Here is a 23,607-nt window from a genome sequence, read left to right as displayed (position 1 = left end):
CTTTACAGTGAGGCCTAAATTATTAGAACACATCCCTCCCCCAGGAACCCCAAGTCAAAGGCCCTCTGGGGGGCAGGAGGAAAGAACTACCCCCCTTGCCCCCTAGGTCCACATCTTCCAAATACTTCAACACTGACCTTTTCAATGGTAACAGATGGGAATTCCAGAAACGTGGCAGTTCCCCAAATTCAGGTATCCAAAAATACCTTTTTCTCGATAACTCAATTTTATCTTTGTAATGAGCCCCCATTTCCAACCAACAGAAAAGTTAACCTGGAACATTCGAGTAAACTCAGCCCAGTCAGTGATTTAAACTCAATCAATTCAAGGCTAATTGGGTCAAATCTCCATTTGGGGGCTGGGCCTATCCCATCCTCCTGCAGTGACCCCAGCCCTCTCCAGCACGCTCTCAGCTGACTTCCAGAGCCCACAGAAGACCTCTGGGCCACCTCCACTTCCAGGCAAGAGAAACTTGAGCAACTGTCACCATCCGTATCCTACCAGGTCCTTTGAAACAGGGAGCAAGGCACTGGGCCCCCCCACCCTGAGAGCCCCACAGTATCAAGGGAATAGCTCCTACACTGCTTCTAATGCTCTCCTCTAAAAACCCTCCTCTCCACTCTCCCAAGTCCTTATCTATGTATGGTCCCATTCCAAACTCTTCTTACAGCTCATCCCTGTCACTGGAAACCTAAAGATCCAGCATCTTTGTTCTCTCCAGTTCAGCTGGGAGGGGTGAGAATCACCCATGAATTAATACGTCACCTAACATCCCATCACACTCTGGAGGAAAGAGAACCTTCGGATGTAGGGCATCTGGGCCCGCCTGTCCTGGACAAGTGTAGGATTATTTATATTTGGCTCAAATTAGCTTAAGCCAAAAATTAAAAAGGAAGGGTCTCCTTTAGCTCACATGACCTAAAATTCCAGGGGCATCTGCCTCCAGGCACAATTGGACCAGGGACTCCAAAGACACCAATAGCACCTGTCCCTGCTTACCCCCCCTCTCGGCTCTGTCTTCCTCTCTCTGCCAGTTCCAGGGAAGCTCTCCCCTCGGGGTCAGCAACCCTCATGGGGGAAACCTGCCTCTCTTAGCTGCTTCAGCAAATGCCAGGGCTAGGCCTTTGTAGGCCAAATGGGCCCCATGAGCATTCCAGAGCCAATCACCCCGGCCATGGAGACAGAGGTAAAGGAGAGGGGTCAACCCAGCGAGGCCCACGGGCTGAGTGAGGCAGTGCAGAGAGAAGGCAGGAGCAGAAACCAACAGGGGCCAACCCCAACTCCACACCCCCTCCCAGTCACCCTCTCCTACTCAGTGGCCACTGCCAGCGGCCTCAGGTCCTCATTAGTTCCCAAATGAAATTCGAGAGTGAGACTCTAACTGGCCCAGCTATTCGTTATGCGGTGATTTCCATGCTGGGCCACATGACAGGTGCTGCTGGCTGAGGACTGGTGTCCATGAGTTCAGGAGTCCTACTTGATCCTATCGGTGGGGGCAGAGTAGGGGTGGAGATACGATCTCACGGTACAAACAAGGCTGCTTGGGCTGCCCACTGGGCTACAGGTGGGGCAGTTCTGTCAGAAGAGGTACAAGAACCACAGGCCTCACGACTGACACATCTAATATGTCCATGGCATCTAACATGGAAACAGCTTTATTGATACCTGAGAAGAAAGTGCTGGAGAAACATTCCTACTGACCACTGAGCCTGTCCCCTCGGGCCAGATCATCCAGAGGCCCTTCCCTTGGGCCGTGCATCATTTGGGGCCTCACTGGCCGGAGCCCAAAGGCTGAAGTCCACAGCCAGAGTCTGCAGACAGAACATCTGTAACCATGGCTCCCGAGGCCAGGGGTAGGGTCAGTGCGGACGACTCAGCGGTCAAGGTCTAGAGCATCTTGGGTCACAGTTCGGAGTCTGATGGAAAACAATTGTTCCCAGGGCTCCCGGATCCAGGCCAGCAGGGCCGTCAGCTGCTCCAGACACACAACACGGAGTGCCCAAAAACTCTCCAGCCGGGACACCTGGCAGACCAAGCAGTGGTGAGATGAGACCCAGAGGGCCACACCAGAGCGGGGGGACGAGAGGTTGGGGGGGCAGTTTTCAGGGAGGACCCACTGTCCCTCCCTGGCTCATGGCCTCTTTCCTTTCCCAAGCCTGTGTCACTCCCCACCAAAGAACCTGACTTTTTAAACAGAACCCCATCAACACTTACTGAAGTCCCCCGCAGGGCTTTCACATTTACTATCTTGTTTCTTTCATCTGCCCTGTTTTCCAGAATGTAAGTTCTGGAGTCAATCCCAAGGAGCTGCTTGGGGCTGTTCCTGGCTCTACCACTTGTGACCTGGGCAAGTTGGTTAACATCCCCAAACCTCAGTCTCCTCATCTGTAATAGGATTAATAAGAGTCCCTCCTCACATGCAGGTTGTAAAGGTCAAAAGGCTCGCACAAGGGCCCAATCAAACATAAACCCAAAGCAGCAACAGTCGGGGGCTTCAATCAAGGCTGCCCAGCTAACACAAGGCTCGGCTCCAAGTCCAGGGTGTGTTCACAGCCAAAGCGGCCTTCCCTCTACTTACTGCTGTCCAAACCCAGCGAACCTCCCAGGTCCTTGCACCCTACTTCTGTGTCCTCACCACCTGACTGTCCAAGGCAAGTTCCATGCTGTCAAAATTCCCAATCTTGCTAATTCCCTCCCACTCGACAAAACACCTCTGCCCCATCTCTCTCCAACATACCTACTCAAGACCTCTCTGTCTCTCTCTGTCACACACACACACACACACACACACACACACACACACACACACACACACACACACACACACACACACACACACACCTCATCGTAGAAGACCAGCCGCAGATCCTCCGGGGCCGTGCGATACAGCAGCACCGAGCTCAGGCTGCTGAGCGGCTGCTGCTCCCTGACACACAAGGAAGGGCCTGGCCCCGGGGGCGGGGCCTTCTCAGAGGCTTCACCAGATGCTGCTGGAAGAGGGGCCTCTGCCTGGGACCCTACAAGGTCCTCATCTAACAGGTATAGGGTGGATGGAGTCAGCAACAGCGACACAGGGCAGGTAGCAGGGCCTGGAGGAAAAGAGCCAGGGTGAGGCCCAGAGCGGCAAGCCGTGGAGGACACCAGACGCTGGGGAAGCGTTCCAGTGCTGCGTGGGAGAAGACGTGTGAACCACACTGAGGTGGCCCCAAAGCTGCCCTCCCTTGTCCAAACTCCAGAGATCTCTAGCCCCCAAAAGCTGAGGCCCAAGACAAAGGAAACCTGCCCCACCACCCAGCCCTCTCAGAAAGAAGGATCTGCTCTCGCCTTCTCCAACAGGATGAGGGGGAGCAGACCCAGCCAATCGGCTCCACTTCACAGAAAGCCTGGGCCCCAGAGCTGAGGTCTCTGGGCACCTGAGACCCAGGGCACCTCCCAGCCCTACCCGGAGAGGCTGGGAACACTGAGGGGGTCTGTTGGGAAGCCCATGAGTGAGAGGAAGTCCAGACTCCAGGGCCTGGGAAATGCTACAAGGGCACACAGAGGCACTGGCGGCCAGGCCAGTGGAATGGGGCAAGAGGGGTACGGAGCCCTCACCTTCCACCAGGAACACCCGGAGGTAGAAAAACCGGGGAGGCTCTGAGGAAGCGTCTCTTTCCAGCAGCGGCCTGGGGGAAAGGAGTGATCAGCGAGGGGTGGGAAGTCCTCTGAGGCGGGAGAGCGGAGGAAGGACCAGGCCTGTGGGCCTGAGGATACGTGAGCAGCCCACGTGCTACGGGACCGCCCGTGGCTAGGGCTTGTGGAGGGAGGGCCTGTGCTCTGAGAGTGGCCATCTGGACGCCAACCCCGGCCTCAGCCTCCCTGACTCACCAGAGTCGGTGCTTCGGGGTCACCTCCTCCTCCAAGGTGCTGACACTACTCCTCCACGTTGGGGGCAGAGACTGCAAGACATCTGGACAGAGCCAGCCAGACAGGAAGCCTTCATGACCACCTCCTTTCCCAGCCTCTCCGCCTCTCAACACCTTCCCATTCTCCGAGTTTCTAGATTTCAGAAACTTCTCCGAGGATTGAGTTCCACTGCCTGGCTTTCTCTACTGCAGGTGCCAGACACGGGGGCTGTGACCGCCCTGGCCCGCCCTCCCTGCCTCTCCCTCCCCCCTCTCACCAGTGAGCTCCTCTAGGAAGGCCCGGCAATGCTTGGCATCTCGGGGCAGCAGGACACAGCTGCCTGCCCCAGCCGCCCACTCCAGCCGCAGGCTCTGTCCTGCCAGGCCCAGCTCTATACAACTCAGGTCCTGCAGGGGGACAGCCAGGGCGGGCTGGAGCCAGCTCGCTGGAGGCCCGCTGTGGAGAGGAGGAGGGGCGGAGTGGCAGGAGAGAGTGAGAGGGGAGTGAGACCCACAGGGGAGCCCTGGCCGCAGCCCCACTCACTCACCAGATCTCCCCTGTCACCTTCAGCACATAAAGCCTGTGGTCAGACACAACCACGAGACATAGACACTCCCCAGGGTGGCCTGCCAATACCAGTGGCACCTAAGGAGAAGAGGAAGTTGATGAGAAACAAGAGGACCAGGGAGGCAGCTGCCAGACCAAGCGCTGAGTTACTGTGACCGCACCTCCGGCCTGCCCGTCCCCACAGCGCATCCATCCCAGCCTCTCCGTCAGCTGTCGTGCTCCATCCCACAGCCCCCGCCAGCCTCGGGCTGCAGCAGGCTCTCAGCAGGTCTCCCTACCTGTCATCTTGTCCCCTCCAATCCACCCTCCACACTGCCAGACTGACTGTTCTGAAACACAAAACTGACTGCCGCTCCCCTGCTCCCAACCCTTCTGTGGCTCCCACGGCCCTTGGGATCAAGTCCAAACTCCTTGGCAGACATACGAGGTTGCTCCTGAACTGGCACTTGCCTGCCTGTTCACACTCGTCTCGGGACACTCCCCCTGATCCCCACCCCCATGCTGGCTGCCCCCATAGCGGGCACTTCTCACCACTAGCTCCTCTCAGGCCTCCAGGCACATGCTGCTTCCTTTTCCTACAACATCCTTTTCCTCCCTCCCTCCTCCGTAACTCATCCTTCAGGACCCCGCTGAGCCATCACCTCCCCAGGAAGGGCAGCTTCCCTGGCCCACTCAGGAGGATCAGATGCCCTTCTAGGGCCTTAGTCTGACTCCAGTCCTTCACATCACATGATCGCTGTCTGTTGCTCACACCAGAATATAAAATCAATGGCAGATCCATAGTGTCTAGCATAAGCTAGATGCTCTGCAGAGAAGGTGCGATAACATCGTGTATTTGTAATAATGACAGGAGTGCCATTAATGACAGGAGTACCACAGGAGTGCTAGGTGCTGTGCTACGCAGCTTAGAGACTCGCACTCTCACTGACGCTACGCTCTGCACGGTGGGTAGCACACGGCCGTGGTGAAGGAAGAACTGAGGTCCGTGCTCAGAGGCGCGGGGCAGTGCTGGGCTGGCACAGACCTTGACGCAGCACTGGAACTCCTCCTGGGCATCGGTGAACACCTCCACGTCCAGGAAGAGCCGGAGCCGGTGGTCCACGGAGCGGAGGCCAGAGCGCTCAGGGACTGGGGACAAGCAGTGGGCCATCAGCCTGCCCTGGCTGCCATGGCTCCACTCACCCCCACCCCTCCCCGGCCCCCATGAGTGCCCCTTCCCTCCCCAACACCATCCCTCTGTCGTTTCACCTATACTCACGGGGACTGAGGCTCCACCGGTGGTGGTCTGTGACCGGTGCCTGAGAAGGGGCACTGTCGGCCCTGCTGCTCTGGTCACTGTGGTCACTGTGGCCAGGAGGGTCACGAACAGTGCTGGGTGACTGGGAGGGAGCTGGCGGCTGCTCCTCCTGTCTCTGCTCCACGTTGGGGGCGCCCACGGACAGAGCCAGGAGAACCACGTGGTCACTTCCACAGTTTGGACACACAGCAGGGGATTCTGGAGAGAGGGATGAGCAGAGTCTCCATGAACCCCACACACAACACCTCGACCCCCCTCCACATTCATGCTCCCCACCCACTCTCAAGATCACCTAGGCTCACATCTCCGGCTTCATACACTACCCACCCGCCTCCCTCGGCAGACCTAGCGGCTAACCAACTAGTCCCCACCCCAGGGAGGGACAAGCAAACTGGGACCCATGGCCCACAACCACCTCAAAACGCACCCCACCTTCTCATTTCAGGCCTTCTCAGAAAGGGCCAAACTCAACCAGGCCCAGCTCGGGTCCCCGCCCGCAGCCTGGGGCTGATCATGTACTTCCATGCTCTACCAGCAATGTCTGAAAACCCCAAATCAACAGACTGGGTCCAATTCCAGCTCCATCATTTAAAGACAGTCATCTAAGCAACAGTAACAAGTCACCTAAGCTCTCTGTGCCTGGTTCCTCATCTGTAAAACGGGGACGATGACAGTGTCTATTCTATAGGGTTGCCAGGATGAGAGACTGGAAGCAGGTAAAGAAGCCAGGACAGATCAGCAACGAGACAAGAAACACTGTTTGGGCAGCTACAGCGTGCTGGGCATATGCTAGACTCTGACAACAGTGTCAAAATCTCCCTATCATATTTTACAAATAAGGAAAGGAAAGATGAAACAACTGGCGCACCCTCCGAAGACCGCAGAGCTGGGGGTGGCGGCAATGTTGTTTCGTGCCTGGCCCTGCGCCTGGTGCCTTTCTGTCACATTTAAATCTAATAGCACCATGGGGCGAACTCAGTCTCATCTTTGTTCTGACGAGGCAGCCAAGGCTCAAACAGAAGGCAAAAGGAGCACACAGGAATGTCATTAATGATGCCACCACTGAAGGAACCCCCAGCGGCCACATGACCCATGGAGTACAGAGTCTGGGAGGAAGGGGGGCTATTTCCACTGCACGCATTGCCTGCTGAGCTTCGGGGGCCTGGTGCTACCTGGGCAGGTTCAGGGCGGGGGCCAGAGACGGGTCCATTTTCTGAATAAAATGTAAACCCCTACTCCAGCTGCCGCCAAGGGGGAAAGGACTCATAAAAAGCATGCATTTCAACATGGGTGTTATCAAGGACATTTCTTTCTTCTTCAATGTCTTCAAAGACACAGCTTTTTGACTGGTGTACAGTGGAAAATGCTCTCTTTTTAAAGAACAGAAAGTGAAGCGATGCCTCCAAGGTCAGTCAGGAAGGACAATCTAAGCCAACTCCCAAGGCACCGTACTCAACAGCCAAACGCGCTCAGTGGGCAGCGCGACAGCCCGATAGTGCACTGAGGGCTCATTAGGTTTTATGCAGTTTCTGAAACATTAGCCAAAAAAGGGGAAAAGCCTTCAAGTTATGAAAAAATAATGAGTACATTTAAACGGTTACAGAGATTGTATTTCCTGACTTTTAGAAGGGGGAAAAACGGATATAATTTCTTCTGCTTTTATTTATTTATTTATTTTGCAAATGCAGCAGGCAGATGGTTTTATTTTTCCTCCAGGCTGAAAGCTGGTCTCCTTTCTTCCCTAGGGGGTCCCCGTCCCACTCCCACCCGCAAAGCCATTTTCCCTGAAATGGCAGGAGGTGCACGAGGCAAGGAGATCCAGGCAGGGCTTGTACCTGTATTTTGGAACAGAGGCCTCCAGCTTTCCTCGCTGTCCAGTCCCAACCTGGTCTCTACTGGCTTGAACTCGTGGCCACAACGTAGACACTGGAGTCTGCCCCCTGGCGGGTCCCTCGAGTCCCCAAGCTGAGGCTGATCCGTGGTGACTGCTGGGGTCAACACAGCAAGCAGCTCCTGAGACAGGGCGGGCCGGGCGCAGCTGTGAGCAGGTGGACCCCGACCCCAGGCTGCCTACCGCCCACCAGCCTCCTGGGCCCCATCACCTGGACAGCTGCTTGGGCATCAGACTCCAGCACCACATAGCGACGTAAGTGCCGTTCCGGGCAAATGTAAGAGAAGCGCAGAGTGAGGACGAGGGCCCCAGAGGGCAGCTCTGAGCCCTGCGGGAAGAGCGGACCAGGAAAAGGGCACAAGGATTAGGGTATACTGACAGCACAGAGGGAAACAATAGCTCTGCACTCCGTTAAAAAGCTTTTGCCGACACCTGCACTCTGGCCCAGAGGCTCCTTTCCTGGACCCGCCTCCCAAGCCGCCTGGGGCCACCATTGCCCCCCCCAGCTCCATCCTCAGTGCCAGTGAAGTCGCGTGCATTTCACAAGTGCACATCATATGCTGCCTTGGGAAATTTGCAATATGAGGTGTGATCAAACAATACGGTGATTGTTTAAACAAAAAAACAAATGTATGACAGTAAAAGACACATTGCCACTAGTCCCCCTCAAAATACCACCCCTTGCTTCGAACACACAGCCTGTACCAAGCTCCCAAGAGCTGTGTTGTCAGAGCTGACTCCTGAAACCAGCCCAGCACCTCTTCCAGAACCCTCACGCCCACACTCACCTCGGGCCCTGGTTCCCTCTGGGCTTGGGTCTCGGACTCGATCTCGGCTGCCTCCAGACTCTGGAGCTCAAGCCGTTCCAGGGTTCGAGCTGCTTGGAGTTCCACCTCAAACAGGTGGCTGGAAGTGACCCGGAGAAAGCACTGCCTGCCCCGCACACCTTGGGGACCCTCCAGGGGACACACCAATATGGGGCGACAGAGCTCCGCTGAGGAGAGACCAAGAGAGGGACCCTGTAAGAAGCGAAAGGTACCCAGAGTCTGCCCTCCCATGGGGCGGGCCTCCATCCACAAGGGGTCAGCGCCCCCACTCCTGGGTTTTCCTAACTCTCCCAAACACACTGCAGCTGGGCCACTGAGCGCTCACCTTCCACTTCATTCTGCTCCTGCTCCTCCTCCTCCTCTTCCTCCTGGGGCTCCGGCCCCACCCTGATCTCCTCTGCCATTTCCTGTGGTGACTCACTCTCTGGGGGCAGAGGGCCAGTTGGGGGGCTAGGCATAGTCTCCGGGGTCAGGGTGCCCGGGGACAGTGTGCTGAGGGCAGGGGTCTTGGAGGCAGCCAAAACGGGGGTCCCTGAGGTCTCCAGGTGATTCCTGTACTGCAGCCAATCATGGCCAAACTGTTCCCGGAAGCTGTTCATGAGTTCAAGTTCCCGATGCTGCTGCATAAAAAGTCCTGGAAAGGGGGAGCACACAGCTTAGCCAACCCACACCCTCACCACCACCCCACCTGTGACTGCTCCTCAGGGTGAAGCAGAAGCGTGTGTAACTGGGTGGGGGTCAGAGGCTAAAGGCTATCCCTCAGCAGCACGTCCCTAAGTGTGTTCTACAGAACGCTGAGGTCACATGCAATTCACAACTGCACTTCACATGCTGCTCTGGGAAATTTGCACCACGAGGTGTCATCAGACAATACGGTGAATGTTTAAACAACAACAAAAAAAATGCATTAAAGACACATTGCCATGAATCCGCCTCAAAATACTCCCCCTCGCTTCAAACACACTTATCCCATTGTTCTTGCCACTTTCTGAAGCAGTTCTGGAAGTTCTCTTTCGTGAGTCTCTTTAGTTGTGTTGTCGTGGCTGCCTCATTGTCCTGAATCATTTTGACTTTGGGGAAGAGCCAGAAGTTGCACGGTGCCAGATCTGGTGAATAAGGTGGATGATGAGGACACACCATAATATTTTTGACAGAAATTGACATATACCAGAAGCGATGTGTGACACGGAGCGCTGACACAATGAAGGATGATTTATGGCACACTTTAAAACACACCTTCTCTGGGAGAGGGGTGGGGATGAGGGAGAAGGGGAAGGGATTAGACAGCATAAATTGGTAACTACAATATTGCCACAGGGATACGAAAGACAGTTTGGGGAATATAATCAATAATGTTGTAAATATTTTATAGTGTGTCAGATGAACACGTCTTGTTAGGGAGACCACTTCATGGATGGGGTAGAGGCTTGACCACTGCACTCTACACCTGAAGCTGAAGCTGAATAATACTGTATGTCAATTATAATTTAACATATATATAGCCATGGGATATGAAGTCTAGTAGAGGAAATAGAGTCAATGGAATTGTAATAGACACATACAATGTCAGAAGGGCAATAGATTGGGGGAGAGGGGTAATCACTTTGTGAGGGGTGAAATGTATAACTATTATATTGTTTTGTATACCTGAAACTAATAAAAAAAATAAAAATACATCTTCTCTCAACCATAGCTCACACCCGACTGCACCAAACAAGCTGAAACTTGTCACACACTGTTACTAAGGTTAGACGTGCCACTTCCCATATTGAAAATCCCTGCCTTTCCGTTGACTGCCACTCGGCAGCAGCATTCACCGTATTTTGTGATCACAATGGAAAGGCTCCGTGTCACACATCGCTTCTGGTACGGCAATTTCTGTCAAATAGAAACATTACGGTGTGTCCTCATCCACCTTCCTCACAGGATCTGGCACCGTGCGACTTCTGGCTCTTCCCCAAAGTCAAAATGATTCAGGACATGGAGGCAGCCACAACAGCACAACTGAAGACACTCACGAAAGAGAATTTCCAGAACTGTTTCAGAAAGTGGCAAGAATGATGAGATAAGTGTGTTTGAAGTGAGGGGGAGTATTTTGAGAGGGATTAATGGCAATGTGTCTCAACGTAATACTTTTTTTTTTTTTTTACTTAAAACATTCACCGTTTTGTTTGATCATACCTCATACATGGTAGCACATTTAAGGTCCTACAGTCTCCTGGAGAGGGACGCCTCTTTGTTTAACCTAGCATCTCCCAAACATATCCGGCCACGGAATCCTTTTGACACCTCACAAAATTAATGTTCCTTGTAAAACATTTTGGAAAATGCCGCACAGAGGCTGTCTCTTCTTCTCTCCCCAAACTGAAAGGAAAGAGGAAAGACCAGGAGGCACTCTACAAAGTTCCACTCCACCAAAAATAAAATTCTTCCTAACCAGATTGGGTAGCACTGGCTGGGGCGAGGGAGGCTCGGGGGCGGGGCTGACTCACCAGCGGGGGAGGGGCCCAGCGCCCGGGGCTCTGGGTCTGCATCACTGGGTTCGGAGATACTTGCCCGCCTCACACGGACTCGGCTCTGAGTTTGGGTAGACGGAGGACGTTGTATGAAAGTCAGGCCTCCCACTCAGCCCTCCGTGGCTGCCCACCCGATCTAACGGAAACCACCCCACCCACAGCAAGGGTAAGGCCTTACTATTCTCAGTCCATCGACAACCCGGAGCCCCCAGGCCCAGGGCAGCCTAGGACACCTTTACCTTAACCTTACGAAGTGGCGGCCGGGCTACAACGCCCCCTGAGGAGACGCTGTCACTCAAGTCGGCGCCACCTGAGGTTTCAGTGGTACTCCCCACTGGGCAGGACAGAGGCGGGGCCTCTGAGGATGTGGAGGTCTGGTGTGTGACAACAGAAAGGAGAAAGAGCTTGGAGCCAAAAGAGCACCTCTGCCCTGCCCAAGCTCGCTGACAGACAGGATCTACTCTCCAGCTGACCAGGAAAACCCTTACCCCGGAAACCCGTTTCCCTCAGATAGCAGCCTCCCTTCACGTCCTCCCAAATTAGTCCTTGCTGTCCCACTCCGGTCACTCCCCACCACACTAACCTGAAAATCAGTCAGTGACAAGACTTTTCCATCAAGAAGGAACTGAGCAAAGATAAAGGGGCGAGGGGGGGTGGCAGTGTTGGTGGTGGAGCGCATGGCCTGGGGGGCTCCACGCCGGGGCGGAAGCCCTCCTAGGCCTATAAGGACAGTCAGGCTGAGCAGACGGTAATAGCATCATAAGCAGGGGGTCCAGGCTGGGCCCCTCACTGAGGAGGGGGTGGGGAGAGGCAAGAGGTGCAGGGCCGGGGTGGGGCTGGTAAGGACAGGGATGGCAGAGCACACACGAGAGGATCACTCACCCCGGGAACAGCATCCCTGACTCGGGGTGACAAGTACTGGGCGGTGGCCACTCGGTGTGCAGGGTGAAACCACAAAGGGTTCCCCTCCAGGTAGAGCTGCAGGGCAGGAAGGAGACTGAGGTGGGCCTTGGGCCTCCCTGTGGGACGAAGGAGGGACAGGTGCAAAGCTGGCTCCCAGGTCTTTGAAGCACCCGAGTCTCACCTTTCGCAGCTCAGCCAGCGGCCACAGTGGTGACAGCTGTCTGTGCTCTTCCAGCAGGTTGAATGCCACATCCAGGTGCCGCAGGTTCCTCAGCTGCTCCAGGCCTGGGGCGGAGGCAAAAAGGGAGGCAGGGCATGTGAGTGAGAGAGAGGGTGGCGGGGGTGGCACAGGATCAAGGGGGTGGGGTCCAGGGGAGGGTGCAGTAAGGAGACAGTCCTGGGCACCTCCGAGCTGCCCGTCAGCCGGCATGAGGCTCTAGCGGCACATGGATCCTGGGGCACACTGCCTCCCTGAGTGACACACTGCCCCCATCCCTTCCACGTTGGCCCGCCCCTCCCCTACTCTCTGCCCCCCTCCACACTCCTCCACTCACCATGCAGGCTTCGGAGCTCATTGCCTCGCAGTATCAGGGTCCCCAGAGCAGGCCCTGAGGGTCCCATTCTTGGCACCAAATACAGGTGATTGTAGGAGATGTCCAGATGGGAGAGCTCAGACAAGTCCTGGGGGAGGAGGGGGGTGACAAAGGGTCTCTCCTTGACCAAAGTCCAGCCAGGCTCCTCTGAGCCCTCGTCTCGACTGTGACTCCACCTTGGCCCATGAAGACTGCAGACTCTCAGCACAATTGCATCTACTCCTCCACTCCCCCACGTGAAAAGACTTGACCAAATACTAGCGTAGTTCCTAACAGCTCAAGCCCACATCCCTAGGATGGCAACTCCAGCTCCCTTACATTCCTGCCTTGGGAAACTCAAGGTTGCCAGAAGAATTGGGTTTGTTCCAGACAACACCTGAAGACAGGGCCCCTGTCTCCCAGCCTCTGTGGGAGGGTAGGGGCCTAACTTTGGTAAGCACCAGTTAGCAAACCTAGATGGGTTGGTTTCACATGGACCAATGTGTCCTTCCCACTTTTGGTAAATTTCCACTTCCTGACTTCAGAGGAACCTGACCAGAGTTTGGTCAAGGAGAGAATCGGGTCAAGCCCCCGCTGTTCCCCTTCCCACCCCTTCACTCGCACTTTAACATATCCAGTTATCTCTGTACTAATGGAACTTGAGTTCAGTTCATGCTGAATAGCTTATTACTGATTCAAGTAGTTTTACTACTGATTAAGTATCACAATAGTTTATTTCTTAATAAGCTACGGCAATACTTCATTATTATTAAAATCTGTTTTTACCACTTTAACTAGTGTCTAGCTTGCTTACCACTGACAGGGTGACATGGGAGAAGGATTCTTCATCACCTTCACAAGGGCGGCCCTGCTCTGGGCTAAGCACTGGGCTAAGTAGCATCAGGTGCTCATCACAATCGTTTTAATACTATAAAAGCAAGTACTCCTACGATTTCCACTTTATCGGTGAAGAGACCAAGAGGTTACCTAATTCGTCCCAAGTCACACAGGGATTAGGAGCTGAGATTTAAACACTGGTTTGTCTTATGCTGAGCCTGAGCCCCCAAACTGCACTGCCTCCCAAGAGGTGACTCCACCAGCGGAAAAAGCAGGTGGGAGCATAAGCGGGCCCAGGGGAGAGGGTCAGACCAGAATGATCAAGGGCCCAAGTGGCGCCAGCCCCAGCCAGGCCACTCATACTCACCATCAGGAAGCCCTTGCAGTCCTGGAGTTGATTGTGGCTCAGGTTCAAGGAGCGCAGAGCTGACAAGAGACGCTGGGGTGGGTGGGAAGAGGAAGCAGAGGATCGGATACCCCCAGGCAGCCAGCTGGCCCCCCTCCCGAAGGGCCTATCCCTGTCGTTCGCCAAACCCCTTCCCTCGGAGTCACTCACCAGGGAGCTGTCTAAGGCAGTCAGTGCATTGTAGCTGAAGTTGGCAGAAAGCAGAGCCAACCAGGGCAGGGCAGAGCAGAGGTCGCCACCACAGGCTGACAGGAGCTCCTGAGACAAGGTGCTCGGTCACCTCCACTCTCCCCTCTTCCCCACACCAAGGCCTCACTCTATGGCCCAGCTATTCATTTATTCTTTATATACTGAGCTCGGTCTGAAGATGCAGACTTAATGAAAGCCCAGAGCCCCGTCCCCGTCCCGAAGGAGTTCACTGTGGGGAGAGTGAGGAGGCAGGCAGGAGAACATTTAATACAATATGGTAGGTGTGACTGTACACATATGGACAGGTACAGAATGCCATGGGAGCACCGCGGAGGGAGCAAGTACCCAGTCCAGGGGCAGGTGGGAGGCAGAGACAGGGAAGGCTGCGGGCAAGGGGGAACATCAGAGCTTGGTCCTCTGAGTCCCTCAGGACAAGGCATCTGGGCTCACCCCCCCCCCATCTGCCTTACTTCTAATGCCTGGATGCTTCTGCTGCAAATCAGGGTCTCCAGCTGGGAATAGACGCCACGGAGGCCATGGAGGCAGTGAACAGGGACACCTCGGAGCTGGGGCAAAGGAAGTGAAGAAGGGAAAAGATGATAAAGTCAACTATGGTTCAGGGAAGCAGTAAATGGAAAAGAGAGTGGACGCCACATTACTGCAGAGCAATGGGTACTCTCAGGCCTGGTGCCTCCACACCCCCACCAAAAGAGGCCATCTCTCTTTTCCCATCCCCCAAAAGGCTCCCTCAAGCTGGGTTTTGTGCACCAACAACATCCCCCAACACCCCATACCTCCAGCTGCCGAAGGGACTTGAAGGGAAAAATCTTGATGGGCCCTGGGAGGCCAGGACCAGGGACATGGACCAGCTAAAAGAAAAACCATTCAGGTCAGTGAAGCCGGGCACATCCCCCCTTCCTCGGCATCTCTTCCTCAGCACAGCCACCCGCAGTTGTCACATCTTCTGGATCTGAGTCCTGAAGACTTCTTGCACCCAGGCTACACCCCCAGCCCCGCCTCCACTCTTCTCCTGGGCTTTTTGTACATCCTACCCCATTCCCACCCCAGAACCTTGAGTGAAAGTGTTTTCTGGAGCACATCGAAGAGGAACTGAAGCTGGAGGATCACGGGGGAGTCGGTGGGGTGGGAGGGCAGAGCCACAAAGCCTGTCTGGCCAGGGCTCCATGGCCCCAGGTACAGCTCAAATACGTGGTTCAGCTGCTGCAGTGTGGCAGTCAGCAGGCTCAGTGTGCTACAGCCAGACAGGACCGCATCCCCTGCAGGGAGAGGGGCAGACAGGAAGGAGGACATAAGGAAACGGTCTTTCCCTTTATTCTGAGACTTTGTGACCCCGGGATACATCCACTCCAATCTATATTGTAGATTCTCCATTGCAGGATCAAACTTTATATCTTCGCCTCCCTTAAAAGTCTCCAGCAGCACTAGCTTCAAAAACAAGTCCTGACTCTTCAGCCGGATACATGAGATTGCTTCACGACATGCCTCCGACTTTTCTAAATTTTCTTTGCCCTTCCGATCTCAAAGCCAAGGCTGGTCTACTCACAGTGCTGGAAACAGAGTCAGCTTGGTTCACAGCTCCCTCATTTTCCAACACATCCCCTTCCACTCTGCCCAGCCTGACACCTGTCCAGGCGGCTTTCTCAATACACAACTTTTCACTATAATTACTCATTTTACATTAAAAGTTGGCTGGATGTTTTATCTTTTTTTTTTTNACAATTCAAATCAGGTTAGCAGACGAGAGCCATCTGATACAAAGATGCAACAGTATACACAGGATCTTGGATGTCCTGGATTTTATGGTACAGTCCCATCATGAATTTGCAACATTTGACTTTATCCTTGTGACTTCATTTCCAAACAGAGAGCTAACTGATGAAAGCCTGACACACAAGGCAGATATTCTTAACACTATGATACTCCAGCAGCTATAATATTACTCCTATCCATGCAGTAGCAGTTAGGAAAGATAATAGTGTCTTATTAATAAGAAAAATACTTCCATCATAAAAACAATCAAGTTATTCTTATTACTTTTACAGATACATTTTGGTTTTGTTTTTACTCTCTCTCCAGGCTTAGTGTAGATAAATTTGTATTAGGGATAGATCTTGAGATAAATATGTTGAGTTTTTAGTTGCAGGGCTGGTTAATGTTGATAGTTTTTAAATGTCCAGGCAAACCAATTTGTTACATGTTCAGTGTTAATGTAATAACATTTGTTTGCAGAAGAAAAAAAATGAACAAAGCCCCTTTTTGATAAATGCATTTGGTAAAATTTGCATTAAAGTTTCCTGGTGCTGCATTGGCCAACAACCATTGAGAAACCTTTTTATCAAGTAAATTGAAAGTTTCTGTGATATATCCTAAACAGTATCTATCTTCTGATTTTAAAATAGTTTCATCATACAATAATTATTTCTCCTACTACGGTTTTATACATCCTTTTTACTTATTGATTTAGTTTTATTACTAGTATCAAAAAATACAGTTCAACATTGTATTTTATAGAGCTATGACCATCATAAACTAGAAATAGAAGACATAAAGGTAAGCAATCCTTGAGAAGATGTGGTAAACAGCACTTTAAAATTAAATGATTACAATGCCCCCCAGAGCCTATCTTGATCACATACATTTATACATTCAACACAGTTTTCCAGGGGAACCATTATATACACTAAACACTGTCCTAGCTGCCCAATCCAGTACATATTCTACTCCCAAGAAAAAACTAGTACAGACATTTAGGAATGTATTCTTTTATCAGGCATGCTGGATCTAAAGAATGATTAGCATAAATGTTTGCATTTCTGCTAAAACTGCATAATTCCTGAATGAGGCAGGCTATATTAGGAACTATAGAAAAAGCTTTTTCTTCTTCCCAGACACCACTTCACCTTTGGTCACTCCTGGTTAGTTTCCTATTGCTGCCATAACAAATTACTACAAACTCAGTGGCTTAAAATAACACAGATTTACAATCCTACAATTCTGTAGGTTGGAAGTCGAACATGGGTCTCGCTGGGCTAAAATCAAGGTGACAAGAGGGCTGCATTCCTTTCAGGGGCTCTAGGGGAGAATCATTTCTTTACCTTTCCAGCTTCTAGACGTTGCCTGCATTCCTTGGCTTGTGGCCTCCTATTTCCATCTTCAAAGCCAGCAATGTTGCGCCTCTCTGACCTTTCTTCTGTCATCACAGCTCTCTGCCAACAGCCAGGAAAGGTTCTCTGTATTTAAAGGACTCATGTGATGATATTGGGTCCACCAGATAATTCATGTTTGTCACCCCCACCCCCTGTTAAGGTCTATAGTAACTTTATTCACACCTACAAAGTCCCCTTTGCCACGCAAATTAACAGGTTCCTATCACAGATTCCTTCTGGAGGCTCCAAGGGAGAATCAGTTCTTTTTTTTTTAAGATTTTTAATGGGGAATTGGGGGAGGAGAACAGCTTTGGGGAATCGGGGGGGGAAAGGGAACAGACAAGTTGCTGTCCTTTTGTTCTTCAGTCTAGTTGTGGAGGTCGTCGCTTCACTGGCCCATGTTGGTATTATGATCACTGCACTCTTCCTGGCTGAGGCCATCGGTCGCCAGCCATTGGACCGGTAGCTCACAGTAGCTCATGGCAGCCCACTGCAGCCCACTGTAGCCTACTGTCTCCCACACCATCGCTGGCCACTAATGGCAGCCCAGCTTTATCCAGGTCGAGCTGTTGTTCACCATCTTAGCTGTAGAAGGCACAGCGTCATTGGCCCATGTGGGAACCAACCCAGCAGCCCTGCTGCTCAGAACTCGCGCTCCCAAGCCAACTCAACTAATTAAACCACTCTGCCAGCCCGAGATTCAGTTCTTGCTTCTTGCAATATGAAGAGGTTTCTGGCATCCCTTGGCTCATGATCCTATCACTCCAATCTCTGCTTCTGTCCTTACATCTTTCACTACCAACTTTCATTCTTCTGCCTCCCTCTTATAAGAATTCTTGTGAGGGCCGGCTGAGTGGCGCATTGGTTAAGAGCTAGCTTTGGACGCCAGAGGGCCCTGGTTCAGATCCCACATATGAGGGCCAGCGACACTGCCCTCTACAGCTAAGATGCTGAACAATAGCTCAACCTGGAGCTGGGCTGCTGTGAGTCGTCGGCAACAGTGTAGGANAAAAAAAAAAAAAGAGTAAGGGCTTGATATATTTTTGTTGAATTATTAATCCTATAACCGTGATGATTGTCGGTCCCTGTTTATCAAATCACCTGGAACTAGGGAGGGAGGGTTTTCCCCAAACAGTCAGTGCCAACTCTAACCCTCTTAGGCAAGAAGAGACAGATTCTTTTGAAGTTGCAGTATTTTGAAACCTGTTTCAGGGATGCCTCCCCAAACCACAGAGTTTTTCTGAGAATTGCTCTGTTCATACGGGTGACCCCCTGTAGCCAAATTTGTTCTACATCCCCTTGCTTCCCAGAAATGTGAAAGTGGGACAGAGAGCAGCAAAGAAAACTGAACTACAGAGAAAAAGAAAAACAGATCCACTGAGAAAAGCAGCAACAGGAGACAGCAATTCTTTTTTCCAGCCCTCTTGTGAGGCCCACTCCCCTTTCTGCCCTCTGCCTGCAGGGGAGGCCTTGGCCATCTTCCAAAGAAATTTTTTTTTTTGGCCTAAGTTTGAGTGTATTTCTGTAAATTGCTACCATAAGAACCTTGACTAAGACAAAATCTTTTCAAAAAATTAAAGTCTAAAAGGAAAAAAAATTATCCCATTCACCACAACAGAAAAAAAAAAAGAGTATATACCTAGAACATTTTGAGAAATATGCCAGATCTATAATGACATTAGAAATGACTTAAGTAAATGAAAATGTAACATGTTCCTAATGAGAAAGTTATTCAATATAATTCAATATTATAATGATGTCAATTTAATACAATTTCCTCCAAAATTCCAATGGGAAAATTTTGGAATTTGACAAGTTGATTCTAAAATTCTTCTGGAAGACTAAACACATGAGCACTGCCAAGGAATGTTGAAGAAAAAAAAGAACAAGAGGCACTATTAGGGGCCTTGCCCCACCAGATAGCAAAATGTCCTATAAAGCCACAGTAACCAAAGCACTATGATATGGACACAGAGATAGACAAACATTAATAAAAACACAGAAATAACCATGACTACATAGAAATATTTTTACTATACACAATAAAGTGTAATCGTTTAAATAATGAGTTCGTCATTAGTTTTGAGACAACTCCTATCCACCTGATGGAAAAAAACTAAAGTTCCTCCCTTCATACCATGCACATGAAATTCCAGAAGGATTGAAAAGCTAACCACTGTTTTAAAAATTAAATCTAAAGACTCTTCAAGGTTTGAGCTTCAAGTCCACTTCTTACAGAATGAACTTTATTTAAAAAGGTATGCAATGTCATTTCAAAAAAAAAATTGTCCTTAGAAAGTATTGTAATATGTATAGCCTGCTACTGCATAATTTCTTATTTCCAGGAATGAAATTGTGTTTCTCAGAGAAATGCTACAATATGATAGCATGCTCTTAACATACAAACACTCCTCTGAATTTTTTCCCCAAAAAATATCACTTCACCTAAATGCACAGCTGCACCTTCCAAGCACATGACCAAGACCTCCCAGCACAGCAGTGGATCTTGTACTAGAGATGCAGGACTCATACACCTCAGGCTTCACACCCCACACCCATAATGTGTTAGGAGAGAAATGAGTTGTAAGCAGCTGCCACTGGTAGCTTCCCTGACACCCATAAGCCCCTAAGTTCCCTGGGGTAGCCTCTGCAAAATGCATGTGATCAAAGGGGCAAGAAAAGGTGTGCTGGTTACTAGCTTAGGCAGCAGGGATGGAAAGAAAGGAGAGGATATCTTCATACAAGAATGACAAAAGTCAGCTACCGGAGACTACAGACTTCAGCGTCCTGGTCCAAAGCTGGCTTGTTTCTGTTACCTTGGAGCATGCAATCCCCTCCCCCTGCGCTGTTGTGCACAGGGGAACAGAAGTAATAGTGCATCTTTAAGACATGAGCCATTGTCCTGGATCAGGATCTCACTACTATGATGCTACAGCCTCCTGCAGTAGATCAGATGACAGAGACCTAAGGATTCCTCCAAAATGAAAATCTCACACTTGAAATTGTGTTTGTGGGTGGGCAGGTGAAATTGGGAGATCTAGTTGTTTCATCAACTAGATATCTTCATGGCGTGGGAAAGAGGGGCAAATGGAAGAGAATGAAGAGGTGTGATTATTACCTCCAAAAATAGAGTCCATGTGACTGGTGCCCATGGTCCCAGCACTGAGTAGTCAGAGGCAGTTTTTTCTACATAAGTTACCACACATTGTGTCTCTTGGCTCTGCTACCAGACATAGCCACAAAAGGATCCCAGAAATTGGCCCAGTCATGAAAATCAAACGTATGGGACAACCCAGCAGCATTGGAGGAAGTCTAGCATGAGAACTCCGCATTGGACAGTGACCAAGCAGCCCATCAGAGCCTGCTTCCCGAAGAGACTAAACAGGAGACACACAGAAGGAAAGCTTCTGGCAAGGCAGAAGCCAAGCTCAATGTGAAATCAGAGAAGCCAGGGCCGGAGAATGGCCAACTGAAAAGGAAGCAACAAAATAAGAATATTCCAGTGACCCAGCAGCAGCGTTGGTCACCCAACCTGAGGGGACTTTGAAGTTCTCCACACAATGCACTANATCCCACATATGAGGGCCAGTGACACTAAAAAAAACTTTAAAAAAAAAAAAAAAAAAAAAGAAGTAAGATATTGTTATTGCCCTCTTTGTTAAAACTGCTCTCTCCAATGAGACTGTCATTCCTTAGGTCATCTTGGGTATTCATCACTGCACCTAAAAAAGTACAACTACAAGGTAGGTATGGAGAATTTTTAAGTTGTTTGAAAAAATAAGGATAGAGTCAAAGGATGTTGCAGCAATAATACAAAGGGGTCCCCCTATACCCTTCATCACCCAGTTTCCCCCAATGGTTATATTTTATGTATAGTATAATATCAAAACCAGAAAATTGGCATTGGCACAATGTATATACATAGGGTGCCCAAAAAATGTATACACATTTTAAGAAAGGAAAACTCTATTAAAATTACGCTGATGGTAACCACTTTGAGCACCTCTTGTAATTGCAGAAGTCAACCATGACTTGTATTCATCTTTTGTTATCAGTATATATTGAGTATTACAATTTTAATACAGTTTTTTTCCTTTCTTAAAATGTGTATCCATTTTTTGGCACCCTCTGTATATATATGTAGTCCTATGCCATTTTGTCATATGTGTAGATTCCTGCAACTAACACCACAATCAAGATACCAAACTATTCCATTACATAAGGATTTCCCTCCTGCTACCTCTTTATAGTCACTCACACACACACACACCATCATCCCTAACCCCTGGAGCCAAGTCAGATTTTTGCTGAATAAATAAACAAATCCTATAACCTTGCATGAAGGATTTTCTATGCACCAGACACTGAGGACAGATACAGACATGGTTCAAGGACTCCTCCCACCCGCAAAGAGCCTCCCAGTCTAGAAGAGGAGATAAGACATGTGCATAGTTAATAATGCAAGCCAGTTTTAACTGCTATAAAGAGAGGTTTCACAGATACGATCAATGGGAGTGCAGAGTGAGGAAGGGCAGCTAACATTCATTGGGTAATATGGGCCAGACAAGTCTGATACATCATTTAGACTTCATCAGAATCTCCTAAAAAGCACTGTTAACCGCTTCTTACAAATACAGAAATTGAAGCTCAGAGAAGTTAAGAATCTTGATTGAGATCACATAGCTGGTAGGAAGCAGCTACTTCTGTCTGATCTCAAAGTCAAGGCGTTTCTACTGCAACTAATGCCAAGCACGTATTGTATTACTTGATTCCACTGTGCCCAGACACTGAAGGAAGAGATTATAACAATAGCTATCCTAATTTTGAGCACTTACTACATATTCAAACACTGTACTAAATGCTTTATGTGGATTAGAATTAGTCCCCACAACAAACTTTGAGTTAAGTACAATCATGCCACTTTGCTGGTGAGAAAAACAGGCTCAGAATATTAAATTTGGTTAAGTTTAAAAGACAGTTGGGATTCCAAGTCAGGTGCGTCTGACTTCAAATCGTGCTTTTAAACTATGCTGTGCCTTGCCACACAACAATGATTATGACCAGTCCCCGATCTCGAGGGGCTTAAAGCCAAGTAATGATCACTTTCCTGAGAGACTATCAGAGAAAGCATCGAGGAAGTGGCACTAGAGTTTGGCCTCGAAGGAAGGCTAAGGTTTAGCTGTCAAAGACAAAGGACACTGTAGGCAACAGCACCAAAGCAAACCGCGGAGGAGCAAAGACATGAATTGACACCCAAACCCTCGTGACCGTAAACAGCTGCAACTCCATGACTCTTAAAGGGGCGTGTCTCTGAAAGGTAGAAAGCACCCACTACTTCGCTCCAGCACCAGCTCAACCAGAAGTCCACTCACCGGACTCCCGCAGTAGCCCAGCGAGCTTCCACAACAGGGAGTCCCGAGGGACGGTCGTCATGGCCACAGGACGCCGGGGGCGGAGCCTGTGGAACAAGGAAGCGGAAGAGCCTCAGGTAGGTGGTAGGACCAGGACTCCGGGCCAATGGAGGCCTCCCGGGGAGAACACAAACGCAGGAAAGAGAGTGAGGAAGAGCGTCCTCCATGATGCCCTTTCGAGGAGCATAAGGCCTAGTCAGCCAAACTCACCCTTCTGTGCGGTCCTCCCACCAGATCTGCAGCCCGGCGCCTATCAATAACAGACAGGAAGTCCCACCCAGGAAAGAAAGGGAGCGGAAGATGCTACCGGAAAGCACGCCTCCGCTGCCGGAAGCCACGCCTAAGTCCTGTAAACGTGTCGGATGGGGGCGGTGCCCGCTTGCTTGGACGGAGGCGGTCCTTCGGTCCGAGCTGCTTGGTCCCGGACCTCCTCCCCGAGCTGGGCCCCTTCCATCCGCACCCCTTGGTGGGGCCCCTCACAGCTTGGGACGCTCGTTGGGCCTGCCACGGCCCCTCCGGGCCAGTGAGGAAAACCCGTCTCGTTTTTTGCAGACTGGGCGGGGAAACAAAGTTTGGAGAGATTGAATTTGCTGTTAGGAAAAGACTCGTCCAAAGCACTCATTTTTCCAACTGAAGGAGAGCGTGTCCACCATAGCAAGGAGTTTTTCGATAAGTGTGAAAGACCTGAGCCTAGCGGAGGTGCCACTTCCGAGGTTCCTTTGGCGTTTTTTCCTTACTCTTCTAACAAACTCGTTTTTTTTTTCCTCCAGCAGTATCAGGTACTCACATTAGTGATTGGTAACGCTCCATGTATACCTAGTCCTTTGTTTTTACTGTGCTTCGTTTCATCACTCCGGCATCTAAAAGTTATTATTGTCCGGGTTTGAAAAAGAAAACAGGTTCACAGAAGCTAGGTTACTTGCGAAGGTCATTCAATTAGTAACCGATTGCGCCAAGACTGCCAAAGTTTCTTGGTTCCAAGTTCCCATTGTAGCTTTCACCTGGATGGCTCTCTGTCAAATACTACCTAACTAGATTTAAGTTTAAAAAAAAAAGTCTTTTAACAATTTCTTGTTCTCAGGGAGGGTTTGTTTGTTTGGTTTTGGGGTTTTTTGGATTTTTTTTATTTTAATGAAGTG

General features: G+C 50.5%; 1 protein-coding gene across 1 annotated transcript; it reads right to left on the bottom strand.

Moving 5' to 3' along the window:
* Window positions 1-1,621: 1,621 nt before the first annotated feature.
* Window positions 1,622-22,765, bottom strand: STK11IP (serine/threonine kinase 11 interacting protein). The gene is made up of 25 exons (XM_019638157.1): window positions 22,679-22,765; window positions 22,430-22,515; window positions 14,962-15,167; window positions 14,685-14,759; window positions 14,361-14,456; window positions 13,852-13,959; window positions 13,663-13,734; window positions 12,441-12,567; window positions 12,068-12,171; window positions 11,866-11,961; window positions 11,567-11,608; window positions 11,223-11,357; window positions 10,960-11,044; window positions 8,793-9,101; window positions 8,429-8,634; window positions 7,852-7,968; window positions 7,585-7,762; window positions 5,711-5,947; window positions 5,477-5,580; window positions 4,433-4,530; window positions 4,163-4,341; window positions 3,868-3,949; window positions 3,595-3,665; window positions 2,842-3,089; window positions 1,622-2,023 (listed from the first exon to the last, which is right to left on the bottom strand). The coding sequence occupies exons 2-25, from the start codon at window positions 22,488-22,490 to the stop codon at window positions 1,874-1,876; spliced, it is 3,186 nt and encodes a 1,061-aa protein (XP_019493702.1). The 5' UTR covers window positions 22,491-22,515; window positions 22,679-22,765; the 3' UTR covers window positions 1,622-1,873.
* Between the last annotated feature and the right edge of the window lie 842 nt (window positions 22,766-23,607).

The sequence above is a fragment of the Hipposideros armiger genome, unplaced genomic scaffold, assembly GCF_001890085.2.
Source record: "Hipposideros armiger isolate ML-2016 unplaced genomic scaffold, ASM189008v1 scaffold_38, whole genome shotgun sequence".
NCBI classification, from domain to species: Eukaryota; Metazoa; Chordata; class Mammalia; order Chiroptera; family Hipposideridae; genus Hipposideros; species Hipposideros armiger.
This window is presented reverse-complemented; position numbering and strand designations above follow the sequence as displayed.